Below are 22,463 nucleotides of genomic sequence, written 5' to 3'. Positions count from 1 at the left end.
CAGGTAGACTTTGCCGGGTTTTTTGTTTTTTAATAAAAAAAACTGCACATGATGATGATCCCCTTATTGGTGTAAAAGAGAGAGAACAGGAACCCAAGGCCTCAGCAACAAGGCACCACCAGGATCTGCTAGCAAAAGCGTGTTCGCCGTCAACTAGCGGCAACTCCAAGCCAATGCTAGCTTTGACTTTGAGGCACACCTCCTGATAGTCGTACTGGAAGCATCTTAGAAGCGAAGCTAATATGCTCTGAGTAACCTGGAAGTCATCCCTGAAAGCGATCACGCAGGCAGGTCCAGGGCTGAGCTCTCCAACTGTTTTGACTTTGATCCATCCCAATTGAGGCCATCTCTGTAGAGAACAAGATGCAGAACTCTAGGCACACGCGTAATTACTTGGTTGTAAGGTTTACAACGACGATTAAACGAGTGGAGAAACACACATTGGTTTGATCCTAGTCAGGGTCCAGTCAGAGCTCGTGGAAAGAAGTCTCTCTTATCTTTAGGAGGGGACTTTAGTTGAAAGAAATTGAGAGCGAGATCTAAAGGCAGTCGCTTGAGAACTGCAGGACGCACAAGCAGTGTGGGGAATACGGTGTGCGATCTCTATTTTCACAGCGGGCTTCATCTTGAGACCTTGGATTGCTCGTTGGGCCTATAATTTTGGGAAATTACTAAATGGCGCCACTCACTTTTCTAGAACTCCAGGGGGGAATTGGTAAAAATCAAAACCCCGAGGAAAAGAAAATGAATTCACCGTACCAAACTAGAAAAAAACAAATCTAAATTTTTATATTTGTGAGTCGAGAAGTAAACAAACACGACGACTAGATAACAAATTCTAAAATAAATCAGTTATTTTTAGAGTCTCTCCTCAAAATATAAGAAGAAATTCGAACTCCAATGGATGGTTGCAAATCATCAACAACTTCGGTTTGATCTATTCAAGAGATTCGAATCTTATGGACTAGCGTTAAACTGCAATCATCATCTGGCAAGGAAGCTTCAGAGGCTTGACAATTGGGCATTTGAAATACAAAAGGGTGAGGTTCAAATGGTGTTGGTTAGCTTTGCTTATCAAATAACGACGATGAAAATCTTGCAAAAAGGTTTAGATCCTGGAAATTTTGGCTTGGTGGTTGTCCATGAAAGCAATTTAAGGACAAGGATTATAATGACGGAGTAAAGTGGTTGTTTTGCCCTTGTTTATGAATTTCAGGAGCTTGCATAGCCAGATCAAGTCCATGTAAAATTGCCCGAGCCTTTGCCACTTCTATGCCAAAAAGTCCCTGGGGCCTTGAGAAGTTTTGAAGCAGCCAAAATTATCACTCCATCTGAGTTGTGAATGTTCACTCATAAGCCAGGTTCATATTTATTCAGGTATTTTTTTTTATGGTAGAAGAATCATTAAAATTTTTAAACTTACGGAAAATAATTTTTAAACTTATGGCAGCTGATCTTCAGCAATTCCAGTACATTAGGGTCCTGTAGCTTTATTTTCAAAATAAAGCTTCTTTTCAGCCAAACCAAACCAAAATCTAGTGGTATGAAAAACTGATTACACTTGATTCCATTATCCAGATGGAGCAACGATATCAGAGACCTACAAATGAGTTTCTCAAGGGAGAATAACCATATTAATCAGAGCTTTATTCACAACTTAAGAACTACCTCTATGAAAAGTCACTTGGTTGTTATGCATATGCTGCGCCAGAAGGTTGGTCACTTTAAATAAACATGGCAAAAGTAGAGTTAATTTGTGTTCTTCCTTCTTTTCTTTTCCAAAAAACCGTAAAATATATGAAATTCATTTAGGGTGAGTGTTATTCACCTTCTGTTAATTGCCAAACATACCCTCATCTGATAGTCCAGCAGATTCAGTGCCATTAACTACTGGGCGATTTGCCAAGTCAACACCAAAGTCACCTAAGAGATTAAAATCAATGTCATCGTCGTCATCATCCTCATCATCATAATCTCTGTCTGAATCTTCTTCCACTCCTTGCTTCTCTTCCTTTGCACGGGCTTCCCTTTGCATTCGTTGTGCGATGGCATCATCATAAGACATTTCATACCAAACGTTGCCCTTTCCCACAATAGATTTGTTATGAAGCTCTGTCATCCTCTCTTGCTTGCTCTTTTCCGAGTTCTTGGGTTCTCCCCAGTAGTCATACCGGTATAAAGGATTTTCAGGATCATACTGGTCCTTACCAAAAAAACTTGCTGGCTTGTACCTTCCTGGTTCTTCCACTGGCAGACCAAGAGCTCGACGGCTGCGACATATTGTCCAGCTTGAGTTAGAGAAAACAAGAGGAAGTGATGCAGCCAATCAAAGATAGGGTAAATGCGTGTGTATATATAAATATAAAGGTAGCAATCAGCCATGTTTTGATCCCATGAATCAAATTGAAGGAACTCCCGCTGGAATATATTAATAATAAATTTTATTTGCTCATGTTCTGCTCCAAAGACAGAGGGCATCATTATTAACCATACAAAAACAAGGAACTGATTCCTGAAAATGGCTGGAACAGGCAACCTGATCACAGTGTAGAATTTGAACCAAGCAACTCTAAGCAAGAAAATCCAAAGCAGTGAGCATGATTTTAACACCCATCCTTTATAACATCAGCATGACGATTATCATGCTTCAATTAAAGATTTTATATTAGACAACCTGACCAGGAAGGGCCTGAAGGAGCTCGTGCTAACATAGATATGTTAAATATAATATGATAAAATATTTCCAAGAGAGAGAGAGAGAGAGAGAGAGAGAAACAGATGAGTCACCAGCTGATGTCTCTGATCAAAGCTTCTCTTTCCTCAAATGATCGACGCCAGTGCAACAAGTCATACTCATCCATTTCTATATTTCGTCTCAGCTTGGTGATTTTATATTTCTCTCCCCTTTCCTTTGCTTCCATTCTTAGTTTATTATGAAACTGCATCCAGAAAACATTGAAAAAATTAAGTATAATGAGAAAGCTAGTTTGACATATTTACGAGGAGCTTTGATTATGTTGCAGTGGAAGTTTAAGTTACAGCAATATATAAAATAGATTTCTAGTTATGACTGAAAAGCCAAGCCATTAAAACTATTTTGAAGGTTGGTTATCCTGCATGAATATGGCATATGTGTGAACAGAATGGAAACTTGGCCGTGCGTTATCTAACTAGCAAATAGCAAGTAAAGCACCGGGAGCAAGAGACTCATTCTGTGTTCTCCAAGCCAAGGATTGAGACAATAAAACATTACATGGCTGGCTTTAAATTTGACCTTCAAAACAGAGGTAAACCATATGGGACCTGGTTGATGACAAAACAGACATTGAACACATGTACATAGAAGATAGTTCTATCTACAAATGAAATATAAACGTTGGTTAAATCATAATTGAGAAGCCAACTATGTTAAAACAATCAATAAAATTTTAAATATAGATAATAAACAACTCAAGAAAATCGTGACCTCACGCTCGGCTAAGGCAGCTTCCAAGTCAAGTTCTTTAACACTCGTTTTCTGTAAATGGGTATAAGAGATGTCAGCTGTGTTCAACAGACTAAATAAGTGTACATTATCAAAGAATGTTCCTCACCAGAATCACTTTAGGCAGTACTGTTTTCTTATGATAAGCTTCACCATATTCAATGCTATTTTCTTCATCAAAATCTTCATTATCAGTCAACTCGGATATCATTTTGCCCTTGTATTTCTCAGGATTAGCCTCCCAATCATCCAAAATTGTTTGCTCAGCAACATGGATTTGCCACAACTGCATAAAATACCCAAGTTCACCCATCATAAGAAAGAGGATCAGCACACAGTTCTTAAAATAGACAGGATTACCGATGGCATTGAACCTTAATTGACCATCATTAACTGGCTACAAAAACAATAATGAGAAAAATGCTACAGAAAGGCACCTTATCTACATAAGGGTGATTTGACAATAGAGGTTCCTCTTCCGGTTTATCTTCAGGATCTCTCCTAGGAACAGGAGGTCTTCCACAGTCACGCTGCAAATGTAAGTGCACGTGAAGGACAAATAGAGAGACATTAAGTTCCAAAAAATACAATACATGTAGGAATTTACTAGCAAAATGAAGAAGTTGAGACTAGATTGTCCAGCCCCTACTGTAACAAAAAACCACCTTCCAAAACTACATTTCCCCATGTTTTAACTGACTCAGCTGGTTAAGATGGGAGATCCAACAGTATTCAAATACCCTTCAGTGACCATAAGGTTGAGTCCAATATTAAGCAATTCAGAGAACAACTCAAAGATCCTACAGTCACATTAAACTAATAATAGCATATGAAATATGCCATTGCCATATAAACTGCCACGGATGGGTTGCCCATCCAAGCATGTGAATGATATGTAATTCATCATGTGAACCCATATTCCACAATGCACCAAGCTATGCCATGGTTAACCTGGGAGACTTTATCCATGCCATCAAAGGAGGCAACCATGAATAGAACTGAATTGGAAAAGGCCTATCATGGGCAAAATATAGGAGAAACAGAAGGGGACAGCAATTTTTTTTTATAAGGAAGCTTACAGACCCGCAATTCATCCAGGTTTGTATCCTCATCACGATGAAATACCGGTGGAAACTCAAATCTGTTGAAGCTGGAAGAGTATGAAAAATGTCAAAAAGCCATAGGGTAAGCACATAAATATAGATAAATTCTAAAACAGCACCATTAACTACTTATTAGCTGGTAGAAATAGATAGAAGTACTTTATTACCACAGACTCTTTCTAACAGGAGAAACCCATGTGGCTTACAGTGCAAGGCCACATGGTAACCCAGTATGTGAAGCTACTCACTTTGGGTACGACATGGGAATCAAGTATTGCAAATTTTAAGAGGACAAGACTAGCAACAAAAGTGTAACGGAATCACATACATAAGATGGTCTATGTTAGGATAGACAAAACGCATTTCAAGTGGAAATCGAAAACGATAAGGATCTCGCTTTGCCTGCAAGAAAATTGAACCAGTCAAAATAGCCAAGGCCACTCAACATGCAAGATCCACAGGTTTGAAACATTCACATATATACCAATATTTGTGCAAGCCAAGAACACTGCTCACCAGAATTTCAACAATGACATGCATACCGACTTTTATATGATGGCGAATCCAAAACCAATCATTGCGTTTAATTGGGATCCATCTGAAATTCATAGACATGAACGTGGATTGGAATGAGGAACCTCCAATCAGACATTCAAGCAAATGGATGGGAAGCAAACACTTGGGAGGTGACAAAATCTAGCTTCCCGCAAGCCAGATTAGGAAGTATAAGGTGACGATACTTACCCATCATGCACACCTCCAACATCAACAAAGGCTCCTTGATATAGATGTATAGTGGTAACTTTTCCTTCACAGATCTGCAATGACATTTCACAAACTGCACATTATCATCAATTTATAGATAGAACAACGCAAGTCCCTGTTAGCAGCTCAAAGAGGATATATCTACATGCCAAGATCCTGTATAGAATTCTCAATAGGCTAACACAAGTATAGCATGTCTTTGATGTATCATCCAAAATAAGTTCACATTTCCTGTCCTATGTATCAGATTTTAGCGAGCAATTGAAACTTTATTATGGCTCTATACATGAGCTACATTACGCACTCCAGAGAAAAAGAAAATCAGCAAGGAACAGAACAAGCTCAGGAACTCACCTGCCCCGGGTAATAAAATGGAAGCTCATACTGCAAGAAAAAAAAAAAAAAAACCATTATTACTATCTTTCAGCAACTAAAATTTGAAACTCGACGGTATAAACAAGGAAAGATATTGCAGCATTGTCCAACCATGCCCTCTTTATAGTCTTTCCCTCTTTTTCTTCGACCCGGATAATAATCTTGGTCTTCCTGTATCACCAACATAAAAAAATAAAAAAATCACACATTAGTGTATTTTAAAAACCAAAATAAAAAAATAAAAAAATCACACATTAGTGTATTTTAAAAACCAAAATTAAAAAATCACACATTAGTGTATTTCTGCTCCTCTATAAAAGAAAGCCCAAATGAGAAATTCACTCCCTTCCATCATTTGAAACACTACCTTATACGACTCCTCTTCTAGTCTATCCTTATTCGCCTCAACCCACTCTTCATATTGCTTCAAGAACACCTTATACCTCTCCAAACACATATTCTCCTTATCAACACCGACCCCATTTTCCAAATCCTCCAAATTCACTCTAACTCCTTGCAATTTATGCCCTTCCCTAATGAACTCCAATTCCTTGCGATCCACTTCCCACCCTCTTGGCGGCCAGTCCCTCGGTGCCACCTGTCGAACAACCAATGGACTAGCCCATTCGGTCTCCAACTTATCCGGTATCTCCCCTTTTATCTCAAATTGCTTCATATACCACTCATCTTCAGTAAGCCCCATTTCTTTAATTTTCTGCGAACGGTAACTTGGAGATAACATGTTGAATGCTTCAATTGCTTCTGGGGTTGTAAGAGGGACCTCTTCGCCTTCGTTTAGTGACTTTTTCGCGAAATCGGCTTCTGGGGTTAGGATTTCTTCCCATGGTGCCCAGCCACGGACAATCCAGTTCTTTCTTCGAGCTTCGTCTTCGGTTTCTTGGTCTTTTGGTGCGAATTTTTCAAGGAATGTTTCGTCTACTGGGAATTCATCTGAGCTGTAAGATTTTGGAGGTGTTAGAGTGGTGGAGAGAGGGTGCCGAGGGAGGAGGAGGAACTGGTGGTGGTTTTTATGGTGGGGTTTAAGGGAAGGGTTTAGGGGTTTGGGTAAAGAGAAGAGAGGGAAAGGAGTTCGGAGGATTTGCATTTTCGTGTGCAAAATGGAGAGTGAGTGAGTGAGTAGTGGATAAAGCTTTTAGTTTTCACTTTTTAAAATTGTAGTAAGAGTTTTTCTTATTTTATTTTTACAAAATTGGATTTGATTTTTGCCCTTTTTGTTGTGGCTGTTTATTTTTGCTGTAAAATTATATTTTTTATTTTTTTTTTGTTTTAATTTTTTTATATGATGGTCCAATAATATTAAAAATAAAAAATATTATTTTAATATATTTAAAAAAATACTTTAAAATACATCTATTATCAATCCCTAGAAAATAGATGGCATGAGTGTTGTTACTACTTGCTAAAGAACACATGGAAGCACAATTTAGTCCCCCAAGTCTAAGTTTATTTCCAATTTAGTTGTTAGTTTTTTTTTCTTGAACAAATGTTAAATTAAGTTCATGAAACTTGAAAACCACCAATATTAAGGACTAATTTGTTTAACAGTATGATTCTTGAACCTCTTCTAAGTTATTAACTATATTTTTTATGAAAATTGTGGGATTTTTTTTGAGATTTAATTTTGATTAAACACTGTAAAGAGCTTAGGATATTTTCAAAGATAGCTATAATCATGAATAAAAAAGGTAGATATACTATTAAATATTAATTTAATATTTTTTTCAATAAAATATAATTGAAAATCAGGGTGTAATACAAATAGCATGTTTGTTTATATATTTTAAAAGTATTTTTTTAAAAATAAAAAAAATATTTTTTTGATATTTTTTTAAATAAAAAATACTTTAAAAAATAATTATTACTATAATATCAATCAAACATAGTTCAAAAATAAATAATCACCGGGTCTCGTGATGGAACATCCAAACCAAGTCCAAATCTTTAAAAGTGGTACGAAATTGATTCAAACTACAAAGAAAGCTTGAAGCTAACAAGGACTTCGAGAATTCTTGAATACAAAGATTGAAAATTAAGGAGATTCACACAGGCTGAGCATGAATGTTAATAGATCATGCAGCCTTTACATATCCATCTCCCATTTTAGTACTCCTAGACGAATATATACAGAAAATAAACTAATAAAGAAGCAGAGCTTGAAGTCCCATTATTCTACAGGAACGGAAATAAATAAAAATGAAATGTTCATGGGCATGAGCATGCAGCTGCACTTCAACATCCCTTATGTACGCAGCAAAGTCAAGAGTAAAACTGGAAGTCCCTGGCTTGTAGTATTATCTGCCTTAATGCTCCAATGGGGGCTAATACCATCAATACAACGCCAAGGATAATGCATATCTGTAGATAATGAGAAGAAATTAAGACCACAACTATATTGCTAATTAGAAAAAAAAAAAAAGAGGCTGGAAATTAACAGGAACATACCCAATTTGCGAGCCATGACAAGCTGAATTTCTTTGGTTTATATATAGCAAGCCAAATGACGCAGGGGAGCTGCAAAGAGATTGCAAACAATTGCGGCATTTTGAGCTTTGCATATTGTTTATTGAAGCAAGAAAGATAAGCATAGATATGTATAACATGGTGCCTTACATAGTATGAGGTGGGAGCAAAGGCAAATCCTCCAAAGAAACTTAGAAGCCCACCAAAAAATGGGAATGTCATTGCGATGAACATGGTCAATCCTGCATCAAAATAACACGAAATTAAAAGTTAATCAAACCAAAACCATCTCCCTTTGTTAAAAGAACACTCCTTTTACTACACAAAAATCAGTAATCAATGGAAGTTTTTCTGGAGATTTCTCCTCACCAACATATAGAATTCGTGTTATGAAGCGAAGCGGCTGACCCGGTTGGAAATTCATTTTCAAGACTAGGAATGCTTCCATCATATCAAACACCGGCATTGCAAAAACCTGTATTACGCAAAACAATGGCGCATTATTAATGTAGCTAAGCTTATGATCAATGAATCAATGCAAATTTAAGAATAATAATCTATCTTTGGAATGAATTTATAACATGCAGCCTCACTGATTAATCTCGAAAAAAGAAAAGGAAAAGGAGTAAGATTGTTTAAGCATACCTGATAGCTTCCAATGACATGAATGACAACAAACAAATTAGCGACGGCAACAAGCCAACGAGGCTTCTCTAGTGATAAGAGTATGTTGTCCTCAACTTTGTTTCCAAACACCCAGTAACCTACGAAACTAACAGGTAAGTAACACAAAGCGACAACAAGATAAGCAACAACCACTCCTTTCCACATTGGTTTCTTGGAAGGCTTCCCTGGTGTGGAAGGGATTGTTGCCTGGATCTCCAACGCCACACTGTGCCCTGCGAAGGCAAAAGCTATATCTCCTAGAGCACTGAAGCTGTCGAACATCTGCCCGGTATTTGTTGAAGCCCTTGAGGTATACTGCACATCTGGTTGAACCCCTTTGTGCCATGAAACCACCCACGCAATAGTCGAGTAACTACAGTACGTAACACACAATTGATCTTAATTAGAACACCATTCAAGGAGTTTGGACACAAAATTAGCTTGGAAATGCTAGTGACAGCATATAGAAATGACAGCAGATCTATCTTACCTCAAGGACATGACGGCAGCGGCAAGAGAGACAACGGTGATGGAGTTGAAACTGGGGAGATGAGAGATGACAAAGTGAACCGAGGAAAAGATCATGATGAAATAGGTAAGTTTGATTTCTTTGTAGTTAGGCCAGATAGTATCATGAGCCTTCTTCAGAGATTTCCCTCCAGTGATCATATACACTATACTCGAACCCACTTCCACCATTAGTTGCTGGGGAACCACCACCCAAAGCCCAAGTTTTTCACCAAATGCATGCTGCCCTAACTCATGATACCTATCAAATCTCTTTCCAGGCACCATTTCATGCATCTCCACCATCTGCCATAGTGTATATAGAGTGATAACCCATGACAGGATCAATACAGCAGCACCGGGACCCCTAAAAACAAAACAAAAAACATGATTTAGCCATTGAGATCACATTAAGTAATCAACACTACTGTTGCCATGGTTAATTATAAATTCCAGCCTCTAGACCTAGCTAGACAATTTGACTCCAGAAAATAATGATCCTTTAGCCATTGTTTTGGCTACTGAATGCTTACTTACCATCCAAGTTGAGACATGGCATATGGGAGGCCCAGGACCCCAGCACCAACCATGGCTGTAACATTGTGAAAGGCAGAATACCACCACTTTGCATTCCTAGACTTGGTGATGGGAAGCCAGTCATTCATGTCTTTCTTCGCATTGTCATTCTTTGCATTCTCAATGCTTGAGATATCCTTTACTGGCTGCATTTGATTCATTTTTGTTATTCTATGAAATTAAGGTTAATCTGAATAACAACAAACTATCCAGGAGATTATAATTGTTTAAAAGTACTTGATTATAGATTTATATAGCAGATAACTAGATATTATACTGTGAAGTGTTTAAATATACCTAAAAACAAGAGTTTGTTTCCTTTTAAAACTCAAATTTGTTTTGACTAAGTTATCTACTAATAAGATTTAAATTATAGATAATGTTCAATAACAAAATATATATATATATATATATATATATATATATATATATATATATATATATTTTGAATTAATTATTATTTTGAATTAATTATTCTAAAACGCTTAAGAGTAGAAAAATTGACCAGAAGTAATAGAAATGTTATTAATTAAATATACAAATAAATTGTACGTACTTCACATTACAAATATAAAAACACTTACTTTCATGATTAAATAAAATTTCTCAAGGGTATTTTAATTACATATACAAGCATAATTAAGTGATTTGTCTACATTCTATCAACTTATAAATTATTAACAAAATAATAAAAGGGGAGGCTAAATTATTGTAAGAACACTCGTAAGGCAGAATACCACCACTTGGCATTCCTAGACTTGGTGATGGGAAGCCAGTCATTCGGGTTTTTCTTCGTGTTGTTGTTGGTGTTTGACATATTATTTACTAGCTGTATTTAATTTATTTTTATTATTTTATGAAATTAAAATTAATCTAAATAGCAACAAACTATCTAGGAAATCATAATTGTTTAATAATTAATTATGAATTTAGATAGCAGATAGCTAGATATTATACTGTGAAGTGTATCTATGAATCTAAAAACAAGGGTTTGTTTCCTTTTGAAACTCAAATTTGTTTTGACTAAGTTATCCATTAAAAATATTAAAAATATGGATTATGTTTAGTAGTTATTTAATTATCTATCTATATAAATAATATTACCGGATTTTTTTTTTCTAAACCCATAAAATCTCCGTGAGTTTCTAACAAAGTTTGATATCTTGGAAACATTGGGCATATTGGGACTAAGTCTATGTCTTTATAGTTTGTACGTTGGCAAACGAAAGATAAGTTAATTATACAATAAACAAAAAGGAAAATAGTGATTTTATAATTATTTCTAGAATTTTGGCTATCGTAGCAAGTGGTGTACTGTAGCGGTGGCACAATTGTGTTTTTTTTTTTTTTTTTGTAGAAAACAAGTTTTTTTTTAGATTTATTTTCTGTTTATATTTGATATATTTTTTTTTATTTTACACTTGGCTCATTTGTTTTCTTGTCTTTATTTTTTTAATGTATTTTTTATTTTTTTTCTTAACATAGTTTTTTGAAAAATAATAATATTTTTTATTTTTTATACTTGACCTATTTATACTATTCTTTTTGTTATTATCTTTATTCTTTTATAATTTTTTTCGTTATACTTTTTATTTGAAAAATTATTATGCAAGGACTAACAAAATAGATAGCATGATTCTCTTTATCAAGAAATGTAAAAATGTTATTTAAGCAATAAAAATAAAAATATATGAATCAATAAACTGATAAAGAGCTACTAATGGTAATGAAATTCTAAAATAAAAAAAATAATCATTATCATAAAAGTAAAAGATAAATAAGTATAATATTTAAGCTCAACTTTCCCCTTTGATGCACACAATTGTTTTATATATCTTAAAGTCATTGTTTCTTACCAAGAATAATTTGAAGTGTATATATGCACATACAAAGAAGAGTTTATTTCCTTTTGAAACTGAAATTTGTTTTGACTAAGTTATCCACTAAAGAGATTTAAATTATAGATGATATTCAAAAACAGTTCAATTATCTATCTATATACATCTATATACCCACTGCGATACGATATTATAGGGTCATTTCTTTTTTTTTCTTTTCTAAGCCGATAAAATCTCTTCAAGTGGGAGTTTCTAACAAAGTTTGATACTTGGAATCATTCCTCATCTTTTTTTTTTCTTTTTTTTATGGTAGAGATGACTTTGGACCAACTTGGACAGGTGGGCATATTGGTTTTTCACAAAAAAAAAATTACAAATTACAAATTTTTTATTGTTAGAGTAATGTTGTAGTAAAAAACAGTAAGAAAATTATAATTTTATCACTGCTACAATAATGCTAGAATAAAAGATTTTTAAAAAATCAAATATTGTAATTTTGCTACTGCTACAGTAAAACAAATTGAGAAAAAAAATATACAAAATTACCATTTCTATACTGATTTACCATTTTCATTTTTGTTATTCTATGAAATTAAGGTTAATCTGAATAACAACAAACTATCCAGGAGATTATAACTGTTTAAAAATTGATTATAAATTTAGATAACAGATAACTAGATATTATACTGTGAAATGTTTAAATATACCTAAAAACAAGAGTTTGTTTCCTTTTAAAACTCAAATTTGTTTTGACTAAGTTATCCACTAATAAGATTTAAATTATAGATAATGTTCAATAACAATATATATATATATATATATATATATATATATATATATATATATATATATATATATATATATATATATATTATAGGATTTTTTTTTTCTAAGCCAATAAAATCTCCCTGAGAGTTTCTAACAAAGTTTGACATCTTGGAAACATTCCTACTCTTTTTTTTCTTTTTCTTTTTTATATGGTATGGGACTAAGTCTTTGTAGTTTGTACATTATTGGCATGCAAAAAATAAGCTAATTATACAATAAACTAAAAGGGAAATGGTGATTTTATAATTATGTTTAGAATTTTGGCTATTGTAGCAAGTGGTCTACTGTAGCGGTGGCACAATTGTATATTTTCTTTTCTAAGCCGATAAAATCTCTCTAAGAAGAAGTTTCTAATAAAGTTTGATATTTGAAAACATTCCTAATTTGTTTTTTTCTTTTTTATGGTAGAGATGACTAATTTGGACCACCTTGGGCTGGTGGGCATATTGGTTTTCCACAAAAAAATAATTTAATTACAAATTTTTTATGTTAGAGTAATGTTGTAGTAAAAAAAAACAGAAAATTATAATTTTATCCCTGCTACAACATTGCTACAATAAAAAAACTAAAAAAAAAATCAAATATTTAATTTTGCTAGTGCTACAGTAAAACAAATTGAGAAAAAAAAAATACAAAATTACCATTTCTATACTGATTTACCATTTTCATTTAGTGTATTACATAATAATTGGCGTACAAAAGATAAGTTAATTGCTGCTATTTGATAATACAATTTTCATTAAGAGGACTTGCTTCTTAATTTATGACTCTTAATAGAGAATTTAGGTGTCCAAAGGTTTCTTCAATGTCTCCCTAAATCAAGATGACTTTGAATTAATTATTCTAAAACGCTTAAGAGTAGAAAAATTGACCAGAAGTAATAGAAATGTTATTAATTAAATATACAAATAAATTGTACGTACTTCACATTACAAATATAAAAACACTTACTTTCATGATTAAATAAAATTTCTCAAGGGTATTTTAATTACATATACAAGCATAAGTGATTTGTCTACATTCTATCAGCTTATAAATTATTAACAAAATAATAAAAAGTTAAGCTAAATTATTGTAAGAACACTCATAATGCAGAATACCACCACTTGGCATTCCTAGACTTGGTGATGGGAAGCCAGTCATTCGGGTTTTTCTTCGTGTTGTTGTTGGTGTTTGACATATTTTTTACTAGCTGTATTTAATTTATTTTTATTATTTTGTGAAATTAAAATTAATCTAAATAGCAACAAACTATCTAGAAAATCATAATTGTTTAATAATTAATTATGAATTTAGATAGCAGATAGCTAGATATTATACTGTGAAGTGTATCTATGAATCTAAAAATAAGAATTTGTTTCCTTTTGAAACTCAAATTTGTTTTGACTAAGTTATCCACTAAAAATATTTAAAATATGGATTATGTTTAGTAGTTATTTAATTATCTATCTATATAAATAATATTACCGGATTTTTTTTTCTAAACCCATAAAATCTCCGTGAGTTTCTAACAAAGTTTGATATCTTGGAAACATTGGGCATATTGGGACTAAGTCTATGTCTTTGTAGTTTGTACGTTGGCAAACGAAAGATAAGTTAATTATACAATAAACAAAAAGGAAAATAGTGATTTTATAATTATTTCTAGAATTTTGGCTATCGTAGCAAGTGGTGTACTGTAGCGGTGGCACAATTGTGTTTTCTTTTTTTTTTTTTTTGTAGAAAACAAGTTTTTTTTTTAGATTTATTTTCTGTTTATATTTGATATATTTTTTTTTATTTTACACTTGGCTCATTTTTTTTCTTGTCTTTATTTTTTTAATGTATTTTTTATTTTTTTTCTTAACATATTTTTTTGAAAAATAATATTATTTTTTATTTTTTATACTTGACCTATTTATACTATTCTTTTTGTTATTATCTTTATTCTTTTATAATTTTTTTCATTATACTTTTTATTTGAAAAATTATTATGCAAGGACTAACAAAATAGATGGCATGATTCTCTTTATCAAGAAATGTAAAAATGTTATTTAAGCAATAAAAATAAAAATATATGAATCAATAAACTGATAAAGAGCTACTAATGGTAATGAAATTCTAAAATAAAAAAAATAATCATTATCATAAAAGTAAAAGATAAATAAGTATAATATTTAAGCTCAACTTTCCCCTTTGATGCACACAATTGTTTTATATATCTTAAAGTCATTGTTTCTTACCAAGAATAATATAAAGTGTATATATGCACATACAAAGAAGAGTTTATTTCCTTTTGAAACTGAAATTTGTTTTGACTAAGTTATCCACTAACGAGATTTAAATTATAGATGATATTCAAAAACAGTTCAATTATCTATCTATATACATCTATATACCCACTGCGATACGATATTATAGGGTCATTTCTTTTCTTTTCTTTTCTAAGCCGATAAAATCTCTTCAAGTGGGAGTTTCTAACAAAGTTTGATACTTGGAATCATTCCTCATCTTTTGTTTTTCTTTTTTTATGGTAGAGATGACTTTGGACCAACTTGGGCAGGTGGGCATATTGGTTTTCCACAAAAAAAAAATTAAAATTACAATTTTTTCATTGTTAGAGTAATGTTGTAGTAAGAAAAAATCAGAAAATTATAATTTTATGACTGCTATAAAATTGCTACAATAAAACATTAAGATACTATAAAGTGAAGTGTATATATGCAGCTAAAAACAAGAGTGTGTTTCCTTTTGAAACTAAAATTTGTTTGACTGAATCATCCAGTAACGAGATTTAAATTATAGATGATGTTCAGTAGCACTTCAATTATTTGTCTATATACATATATATACTCACTGTGATATGATATTATAGGGTTATTTCTTTTCTTTTCTAAGCCAATAAAATCTCCCTAAACGGGAGTTTCTAACGAAGTTTGATACTTGGAAACATTCATAATCTTTTTTTTGATACTTGAAAACATTCATAATCTTTTTTTTTTTTTTATGGAAGAGATGACTTTGGACCAACTTGAGTACGTGGGCATATTGGTTTTCCACAAAAAAAATTAAAATTAAAATTTTTTCATTGTTAGAGTAAAGTTGTAGTAAAAAAAGTAAGAAAATTATAATTTTATCACTGCTACAAAAATGCTAGAATAAAAAAATTAAAAAAAATCAAACATTGTAATTTTGCTAGTGCTAGAGTAAAAAAAATTGAGAAAAAAAATACAAAATTACCATTTCTATACTGATTTACCATTTTCATTTAGTGTATTACATAATAATTGGCGTACAAAAGATAAGTTAATTGCTGCTATTTGATAATACAATTTTCATTAAGAGGACTTGCTTCTTAATTTATGACTCTTAATAGAGAATTTAGGTGTCCAAAGGTTTCTTCAATGTCTCCCTAAATCAAGATGACTTTGAATTAATTATTCTAAAACGCTTAAGAGTAGAAAAATTGACCAGAAGTAATAGAAATGTTATTAATTAAATATACAAATAAATTGTACTTCACATTACAAATATAAACGCACTTACTTTCATAATTAAATAAAATTTTCCACGAGTACTTTAATTACGTATGCAAGCATAAGTGATTTGTCTACAATCCATCAGCTTAGAAATTATTAACAAAATAATAAAAGGTGAGGATAAATTATTATAATAACACTCAAAAAAACACTATTTAATACTGAAATGATATTTTGTTTTTCTTTTTTATTATTTTCACCCTTTAAATATATATATATATTTTTAATTTGTAATTTTATCAATTAATATTAGGTGTTGTCAGTGTTTTTCACCTTTAAATATATATATATTTTTTTAATTTGTAATTTTATCAATTAATATTAGGTGTTGTCAGTGCTTGACATATCCTTCTCTGGCTGCATTTGATCTGAAATTTGAAGTGTATATATGCATCAAAAAAATAAGAGTTTTTTTTCTTTTGAATCTGAAATTTTCTTTGACTGAGTTAATAATATTAGTAATACTCAAATTATAATTTAGATTATAATTCATATGACTTTACTATTAATTGTCTGTTAATTCCATTTACATATCCAGAATATGCTTAGTAATCACATTTACTCATAATCAAAGAAATGGACTGATCCACCAAATGTCCAAGATTAATACCCACGACTCCAACTTGCACTACAGTTGTTCTTGTAATTTCCCTCGCAATTAAAACAGGGATTGCAAACTCTGCTACAAGTTTTACTCAAATCATCAAACAAACTAATCTTTAATCACTACCCTAAACAAAACATTCTTGGATTTTCAAGAATATTTCAGTTCTGAAAACAATTAAAATAAAATACAGTAAGAAATTGAAATTGAAATAAAAACTTGTTTGGCACGAGAAGAGCAATTAATCTCACATTTTCAATGTCTCTCTAAACTATCTACGTTAACAAAAGTTTAGGTTTTTAAAAAAACTGGGGTGAGACGTATCTAAGAAAATATTATTTTATTCTAAAAAGATAAACATTGGATTAAAATAACCCTATAAAATAAATATTCAGATACATTTTAACCGAATTAAGTTTTGTAGTTAGTTCTCATGGATAAATAATAATAATAAAAAAATTGTTTTGATCAACAAAGAAAACATAACCCCGCCCAATCAGTCTTAGCTCTGCATTTAAATAAGGGGACAGTTTATTTTTGTATTTCAAAATTATTTTTGAAAAAAATTAATATTTTTTAAAATTAATATTTTTTTTAGTGTTTTCAAATCATTTTGATACGTTGATATCAAAAATAATTTTTAAAAAATAAAAAATATTATTTTAATATATTTCCAAATAAAAAACATTTTAAAAAACAATCACAACTATCCTCTCAAACAAACATAACAAACATGGACTCTCAGTTTGGTTTTTCAAAGAGCTAGGCTAGGGTTCTTGAGTTTAATATATATATATATATTAAACAACTCCCAGTAACTGAGAAAAGTGTTTTTGTTTGTGTGTAGAAAATTTTTGAAATTTTTTTTTACGAATTTTGATATAAAAATGTTAGAAATAAATTTTAAAATATACAAAATATTATTTTAATATATTATTTAATAAAAAACATTTTAAAAAATTACAGCTGCTATATCTAAAAAAGTACACACCAGTTTTTAGTTTTTATGTGCTGTTTAGGAAATTACATAGAGATTACTAATCGATATATGAACAATTAACGAAAAGTTGACTTGAAATTTCAAATGGAAAAGAATTAAGGATTTCAGTCAGGGTGTAAGCCCTTGTAAGCTAATTACTATAATATAAGATTTTTTATTGAAACTGGGCAATTTTAGGAAATATAATGGTATAATAATAATTCAATACTCGGTTTTTGGTGGAAATGACGAGGGGTTATGAGATTGTAGTATTTCTTTCTCACAGAAATGGTACATATAATGAAATAATAACACAATTGTAAGCTGAGAAATCTTGCACCTTCATAGACATCTGCTATGATCCCTAAAGAAAACAAGGGCATGCTACGACTATCTGTATAAAAAAAGTAAGTGGGCACTTCTATTAAGTATCAACCTAGAAGCAGAGGGCATTGTGAGAAGGATTTCTGAGGAAAAGATGAAGGCCAACAGCTACCTTAAGAAGATTTGTGGATTACAGCTAGAAAAACATTCGATTGCAAAGCAGGAGACCACCTGAATGAATTCTCTGTTGTTGCTTCCAACTTTCCAAGAGAAAATCTTCATCACTTGGTCGCTTAAGATAGTCATCAACGTCAAACTGTGACCTTGTTCCTCTAAATGAAATTCGTCTTCTGAAGCTTTCAAGTTCTCCAAATTTACTCCCTTTAAGTTCTCTAATATTTGTCGAGTGGCCATCTGTAAGTCCTGGGCTACAGCTTCCACGGCTACTGATGGGGTGCATGCTCAACTCTTGAGCAGGGGTTGCTTCCTATAATGGGAATTGACATGCAGTTTATTTACCCACACAGAAAGAGTAATAAAACAAGTCTTGATAGCTTTATATAATGCATAAAAAAAGCACAAGAAACAAGCATTGTCTGTAAATTTGCTATTTCTTCCAAGGTCTTAGATCTGCTTGAAAGAGAAAATGGGCCATAGATTACCTGAGCTGCATCCCATAAATTACTTTTTGGAGTTGATGTTAGCTCCTTATTTTTTAAGGATAGAGGAGAAGAATCATTAGAAGTTTCCCATTGTAACCAGGGCAGCAGTACACCGTCCATTTCTACAGGTTGAGATTTGGATATCACTGGTCTCTGAAAAGTTTCTGTCTTTGCTATTCCTCCTAAAGTTGAACTTGTATCACTCCTTTCCCCATCCAAAGACGAAATATCTGTATCTTCAACATTTGAAATGAAGTCCTCAAAGTATTTCTCTGCTTCTTCTGTCAATCGTTCAGACATCCTACTTCTGTCATTACTCCTCTGAACACCACAAATTGGAAACCTTAATGAACAAATTGACACAAGAACAGACAATATGCAAGTCTCAAACAGTGAAAGAGCATAGAAGGGAGGACTAAGTACCTTTCTGGCTCTTGATGGCTTTTCTGAAACAGTGTTCTTTGGATCAGCAAGCAATTCTTTCACAATCTTCGAGATATCTCTACCATGTTGCTTCTCCAACAATAGCTTTGCTAATAAATCTTGTTTACACTTCTCAGACTGTTAATAAAACATCCATATATGAACAAGTCATCTTGAAATGCCAGTGGAAAAAGCAACTTAACTAGTTCTCTAACTAGTCTTTCTAATGTGTGTCAAGAAGGGAAGTAATCATGTTTTCAGTTTTACAGTCATTAAGATTGCAGTATGTCATAATCCCACCAGTGTCAATAAACTGTAAAATCCCTAACTAAACCATTGTGATAAAAAAAAACTTGCAAGTTGCAATGTCTGCTTATATTCAGAGCTATCAATCTCTCAATACTCTCACAAAACCAGTGTAGAATAAGAAATCTACAAAATATGATTTTTACACAACAACATAAAAGAACATGTGACAAGCTCCCTCCTAGATCAACAATTATGCATGAATATGAGAGATCCATAAATAAAAGCTGCCAGTATTTATCAGAATCAAATATTCCTCTATCGATAATCAATTTAGTGCAACAAGATAAACTGGCACAACAGAAAGATCATATGTAAACTTTTCTTACCTGATCTGATTTTGTTGCATGGTTCCTTCTGATGATAGTAGAACCACCCTGAAAACCATCAGATTTTCCAGATTTCAAGGAGTCTATATTTGTTTTCTCCATAGACTGCGTCAATTTCAAGGAACCCGGTTATCAGCAAACCAAATCAAGGATGCACAGGCAATATATAATACAGATAATCAAATCAAGTTGATGGGAAACAGAATTACAGACTTGTTCAAGTTCCATCCTGATCTCTTCTACTGCATGCCTAAGTTCTTTTCTCATTGCTTCATACAGCCCGCTGTTCATATCATCGCCAGTGGGATGCTCTGCCTAAATGGGTGAAAAGGTTGGCCAATAAGTGACTGATCTGAAGAGGAGGACATTTACACATACACAAAAACACACACAGACACAGACACAGAGAGGGAGGGGCACTGAAACAGCACCCGTTGCATAATTTTTTCCAAAAATCATATCCAACCTTCTTCTGTGCATAAACTGTTCGTATTGTTCTCTCAAATCCATTTTTATTGGAACAAGAATCCCTCCCTTCATCATCAGTTAGGCTTGATGAATGGCTCTGAAAGGACCAAATTTTATTCAGTCTTGAAACAACTAAATATGAAAAGGATCTGAATGAATTTAAAATAACAACATATATGTATATGTGCATGCATGTGTGACAAGCCAGGCAATGGACCAGACTTGATTGTCAGCCTATCAGATACAACACAAGATTCAACAACATACTTGATGTAATTAACATAGCTTGAATAGATACAAGTCTTACAGAGTAGCCATCATGATACTTCAAATCTTTCTGGCTAAGAGACCTTCTCAGTCCGGGTCTATGATTTGATGCTAGTGGCTTATTTGATAAAGGGACCTGGCTGTTTCCGTTGCTCTGACGTCTTGAATTAGTATGATTTCTTGAATTCTGAGAATGCTCTGGGTCACTCTGATATTGCGAAGAAAAACAACATACAAATATTAAAAAAGAATGGCATTGACTAAAATGTGCCTAGACGATTTCGAGTACTCAAGCTGACATGAATAATTCAGGCCAGGATATTACATGAATAAATATAAAAGACAAGGTCACATGTGGGCGCGCGCGCGCACATATATACTCACTAATTTTGCGCATCAATCTCAGAAATATTACATTTTCACATGCTTTGGCCATATGACTCTCCAATTTAGTGCATTATATAAATGCAAACACATCTTAGCACTGAACTTTTTAAACAGCTTTTGTTATCTAAAAAGTTTGTAACCATCTATTAAGAAAGGCACAAAAGTGTACCGGCACCAACCATATTCAGAATCAGAGCAACCTCAAAAAATATCTGCGGCCGATCCATATACCAAATTGAAACAAAAAAAATAATAAACAAAAATTAAAAAACCCTACACAGTAAAAGCACAAACATAAACAAAATTTAATTCGACTCTTAATTGGAATCTCAAGACAACCTAGTTCAACAAATTACCATTATATAGAAGCCTTCACATTGAAATCCAACACTCATGTAGTCACTTACAGCAACAAAAACAATTTGAAAGCATCCAGCTTGGCATGGTTCAAGCCTCTCAAATTAACTTTATAGCTGAAATATCCAATACTAATGTAGTCACTTACAGCAACAAAAACAATTTGAAAGCATCCAGCTTGGCATGTTTCAAGCCTCTCAAATTAACTTTATAGCTGAAATATCCAAAATCATCCATAAAAAAATAACATTTAAATTCCAAAATGGTAGCTCTCTCATCATGGGCTCCAATGCAATAACTTTGTAAGTGAGAAAGTACACAAAATGAAAAGTGTCCATGATTGCTATTTACTCACTCCATACCCACAGTTAACCATTCACTACTTTCTTAACATAATAATTAAACAAAAAAGGTAAATCACACATCCATCCCCACATTCAAAAAGCTAACTTTCTTTCTTTTAACAAAATCATCAATAAATTTCCACCAAAAAAATGCAAATTACTATTGAGAATAAGCAATAATTTGTTCACCTCGGAATCACCATTTTGATACCTAACCACAGAAACAGACCGTCTCCTCCTCGAATTACTACCATCCGAATTCACCTTCCCCCCACCACCACCACGACTGTAACTCTTGCTGTTATTTTTACTTTCACTGCCTTGCCTCGACACAGACCTTCCTCTCCTCAGGGACCCACCCGCAACTCTCTCCTCATGACTGACGTCACCACTTCTAAAACCCGACCGCCCTCGATCACCTAAACTCAACAACTGAATAGCGAGATCGTCGAGACTTATATCCGGAACTCCCGATCCTCTATCCATGTTCACGAACTTCCCTCTCGACGGAGCCGTAGAATCATCGGAAAAGTCGTCGGGAGGAATCGGTCGGGAGAAGCGGCTCAGACTCCGTGAACGCCGGTGAGCAGAGGAAGACGACTTGTCGTTGCCGATAGGTGTTCTCTTTGTCGTGGATTTAAACGCCGAGGTTGCCATTCTTTTTAAACGGAGAGATTAATTAATAAAAAGTCAGTTACTTTAGTGTGTTAAGACATTTCGGAGAGAATAATGTGAAAGAATTCACGAGGAGGAGATGATGGTAGAGAAAGGAACTGTAGACAGACAGAGGGGGGGGTTTAGTGTATTGGCGGAGAGATCGTAAACAGAGGAAATTCGAATTTTATTGTTTTTTTTTTAGCTGTTAAAAAACA

The 22,463-nt window shown here is 32.9% G+C and overlaps 3 protein-coding genes and 1 long non-coding RNA gene across 5 annotated transcripts; 1 reads left to right on the top strand and 3 right to left on the bottom strand.

Moving 5' to 3' along the window:
* The first annotated feature begins 423 nt into the window (after positions 1-423).
* On the top strand, positions 424-1,440 carry LOC127904375 (uncharacterized). The gene is made up of 2 exons (XR_008057501.1): positions 424-1,106; positions 1,217-1,440. It is a non-coding gene; the product is annotated as an uncharacterized LOC127904375 (long non-coding RNA).
* Positions 1,441-1,744: 304 nt separating this feature from the next.
* LOC7463104 (protein PLASTID TRANSCRIPTIONALLY ACTIVE 10) lies at positions 1,745-6,869 on the bottom strand. The gene is made up of 12 exons (XM_002321646.4): positions 6,095-6,869; positions 5,839-5,898; positions 5,707-5,736; positions 5,332-5,405; positions 5,104-5,185; positions 4,916-4,989; positions 4,568-4,634; positions 3,922-4,014; positions 3,594-3,770; positions 3,467-3,517; positions 2,788-2,939; positions 1,745-2,270 (listed from the first exon to the last, which is right to left on the bottom strand). The coding sequence occupies exons 1-12, from the start codon at positions 6,830-6,832 to the stop codon at positions 1,835-1,837; spliced, it is 2,034 nt and encodes a 677-aa protein (XP_002321682.2). The 5' UTR covers positions 6,833-6,869; the 3' UTR covers positions 1,745-1,834.
* An 819-nt stretch (positions 6,870-7,688) lies between these two features.
* Positions 7,689-10,215, bottom strand: LOC7463103 (lysine histidine transporter 1). Its single transcript, XM_002321645.3, has 7 exons — positions 9,919-10,215; positions 9,365-9,748; positions 8,854-9,247; positions 8,578-8,683; positions 8,359-8,450; positions 8,191-8,259; positions 7,689-8,103 (listed from the first exon to the last, which is right to left on the bottom strand). Exons 1-7 carry the CDS (start codon positions 10,116-10,118, stop codon positions 8,005-8,007), a joined length of 1,344 nt encoding a protein of 447 aa, XP_002321681.2. The 5' UTR covers positions 10,119-10,215; the 3' UTR covers positions 7,689-8,004.
* Positions 10,216-17,957: 7,742 nt separating this feature from the next.
* On the bottom strand, positions 17,958-22,463 carry LOC7463102 (uncharacterized). 2 transcript variants are annotated; one of them, XM_024586195.2, is made up of 9 exons: positions 21,781-21,922; positions 21,247-21,363; positions 20,544-20,711; positions 20,235-20,333; positions 19,982-20,083; positions 19,769-19,873; positions 19,134-19,271; positions 18,711-19,031; positions 17,958-18,535 (listed from the first exon to the last, which is right to left on the bottom strand). In XM_024586195.2, the coding sequence occupies exons 2-9, from the start codon at positions 21,283-21,285 to the stop codon at positions 18,245-18,247; spliced, it is 1,263 nt and encodes a 420-aa protein (XP_024441963.1). In that variant the 5' UTR covers positions 21,286-21,363; positions 21,781-21,922; the 3' UTR covers positions 17,958-18,244. The 2 variants fall into 2 exon arrangements, with proteins under 2 accessions (XP_024441963.1, XP_002321680.1); XM_002321644.4 differs by lacking the exon at positions 21,247-21,363 and having other exon boundaries at positions 21,781-22,463.

The sequence above is a fragment of the Populus trichocarpa genome, chromosome 15 (genome assembly GCF_000002775.5).
Source record: "Populus trichocarpa isolate Nisqually-1 chromosome 15, P.trichocarpa_v4.1, whole genome shotgun sequence".
Classification (NCBI taxonomy): domain Eukaryota; kingdom Viridiplantae; phylum Streptophyta; class Magnoliopsida; order Malpighiales; family Salicaceae; genus Populus; species Populus trichocarpa.
The sequence above is the reverse complement of the archived record's forward strand: the minus strand, read 5'-3'. Positions and strand labels throughout refer to the sequence as shown.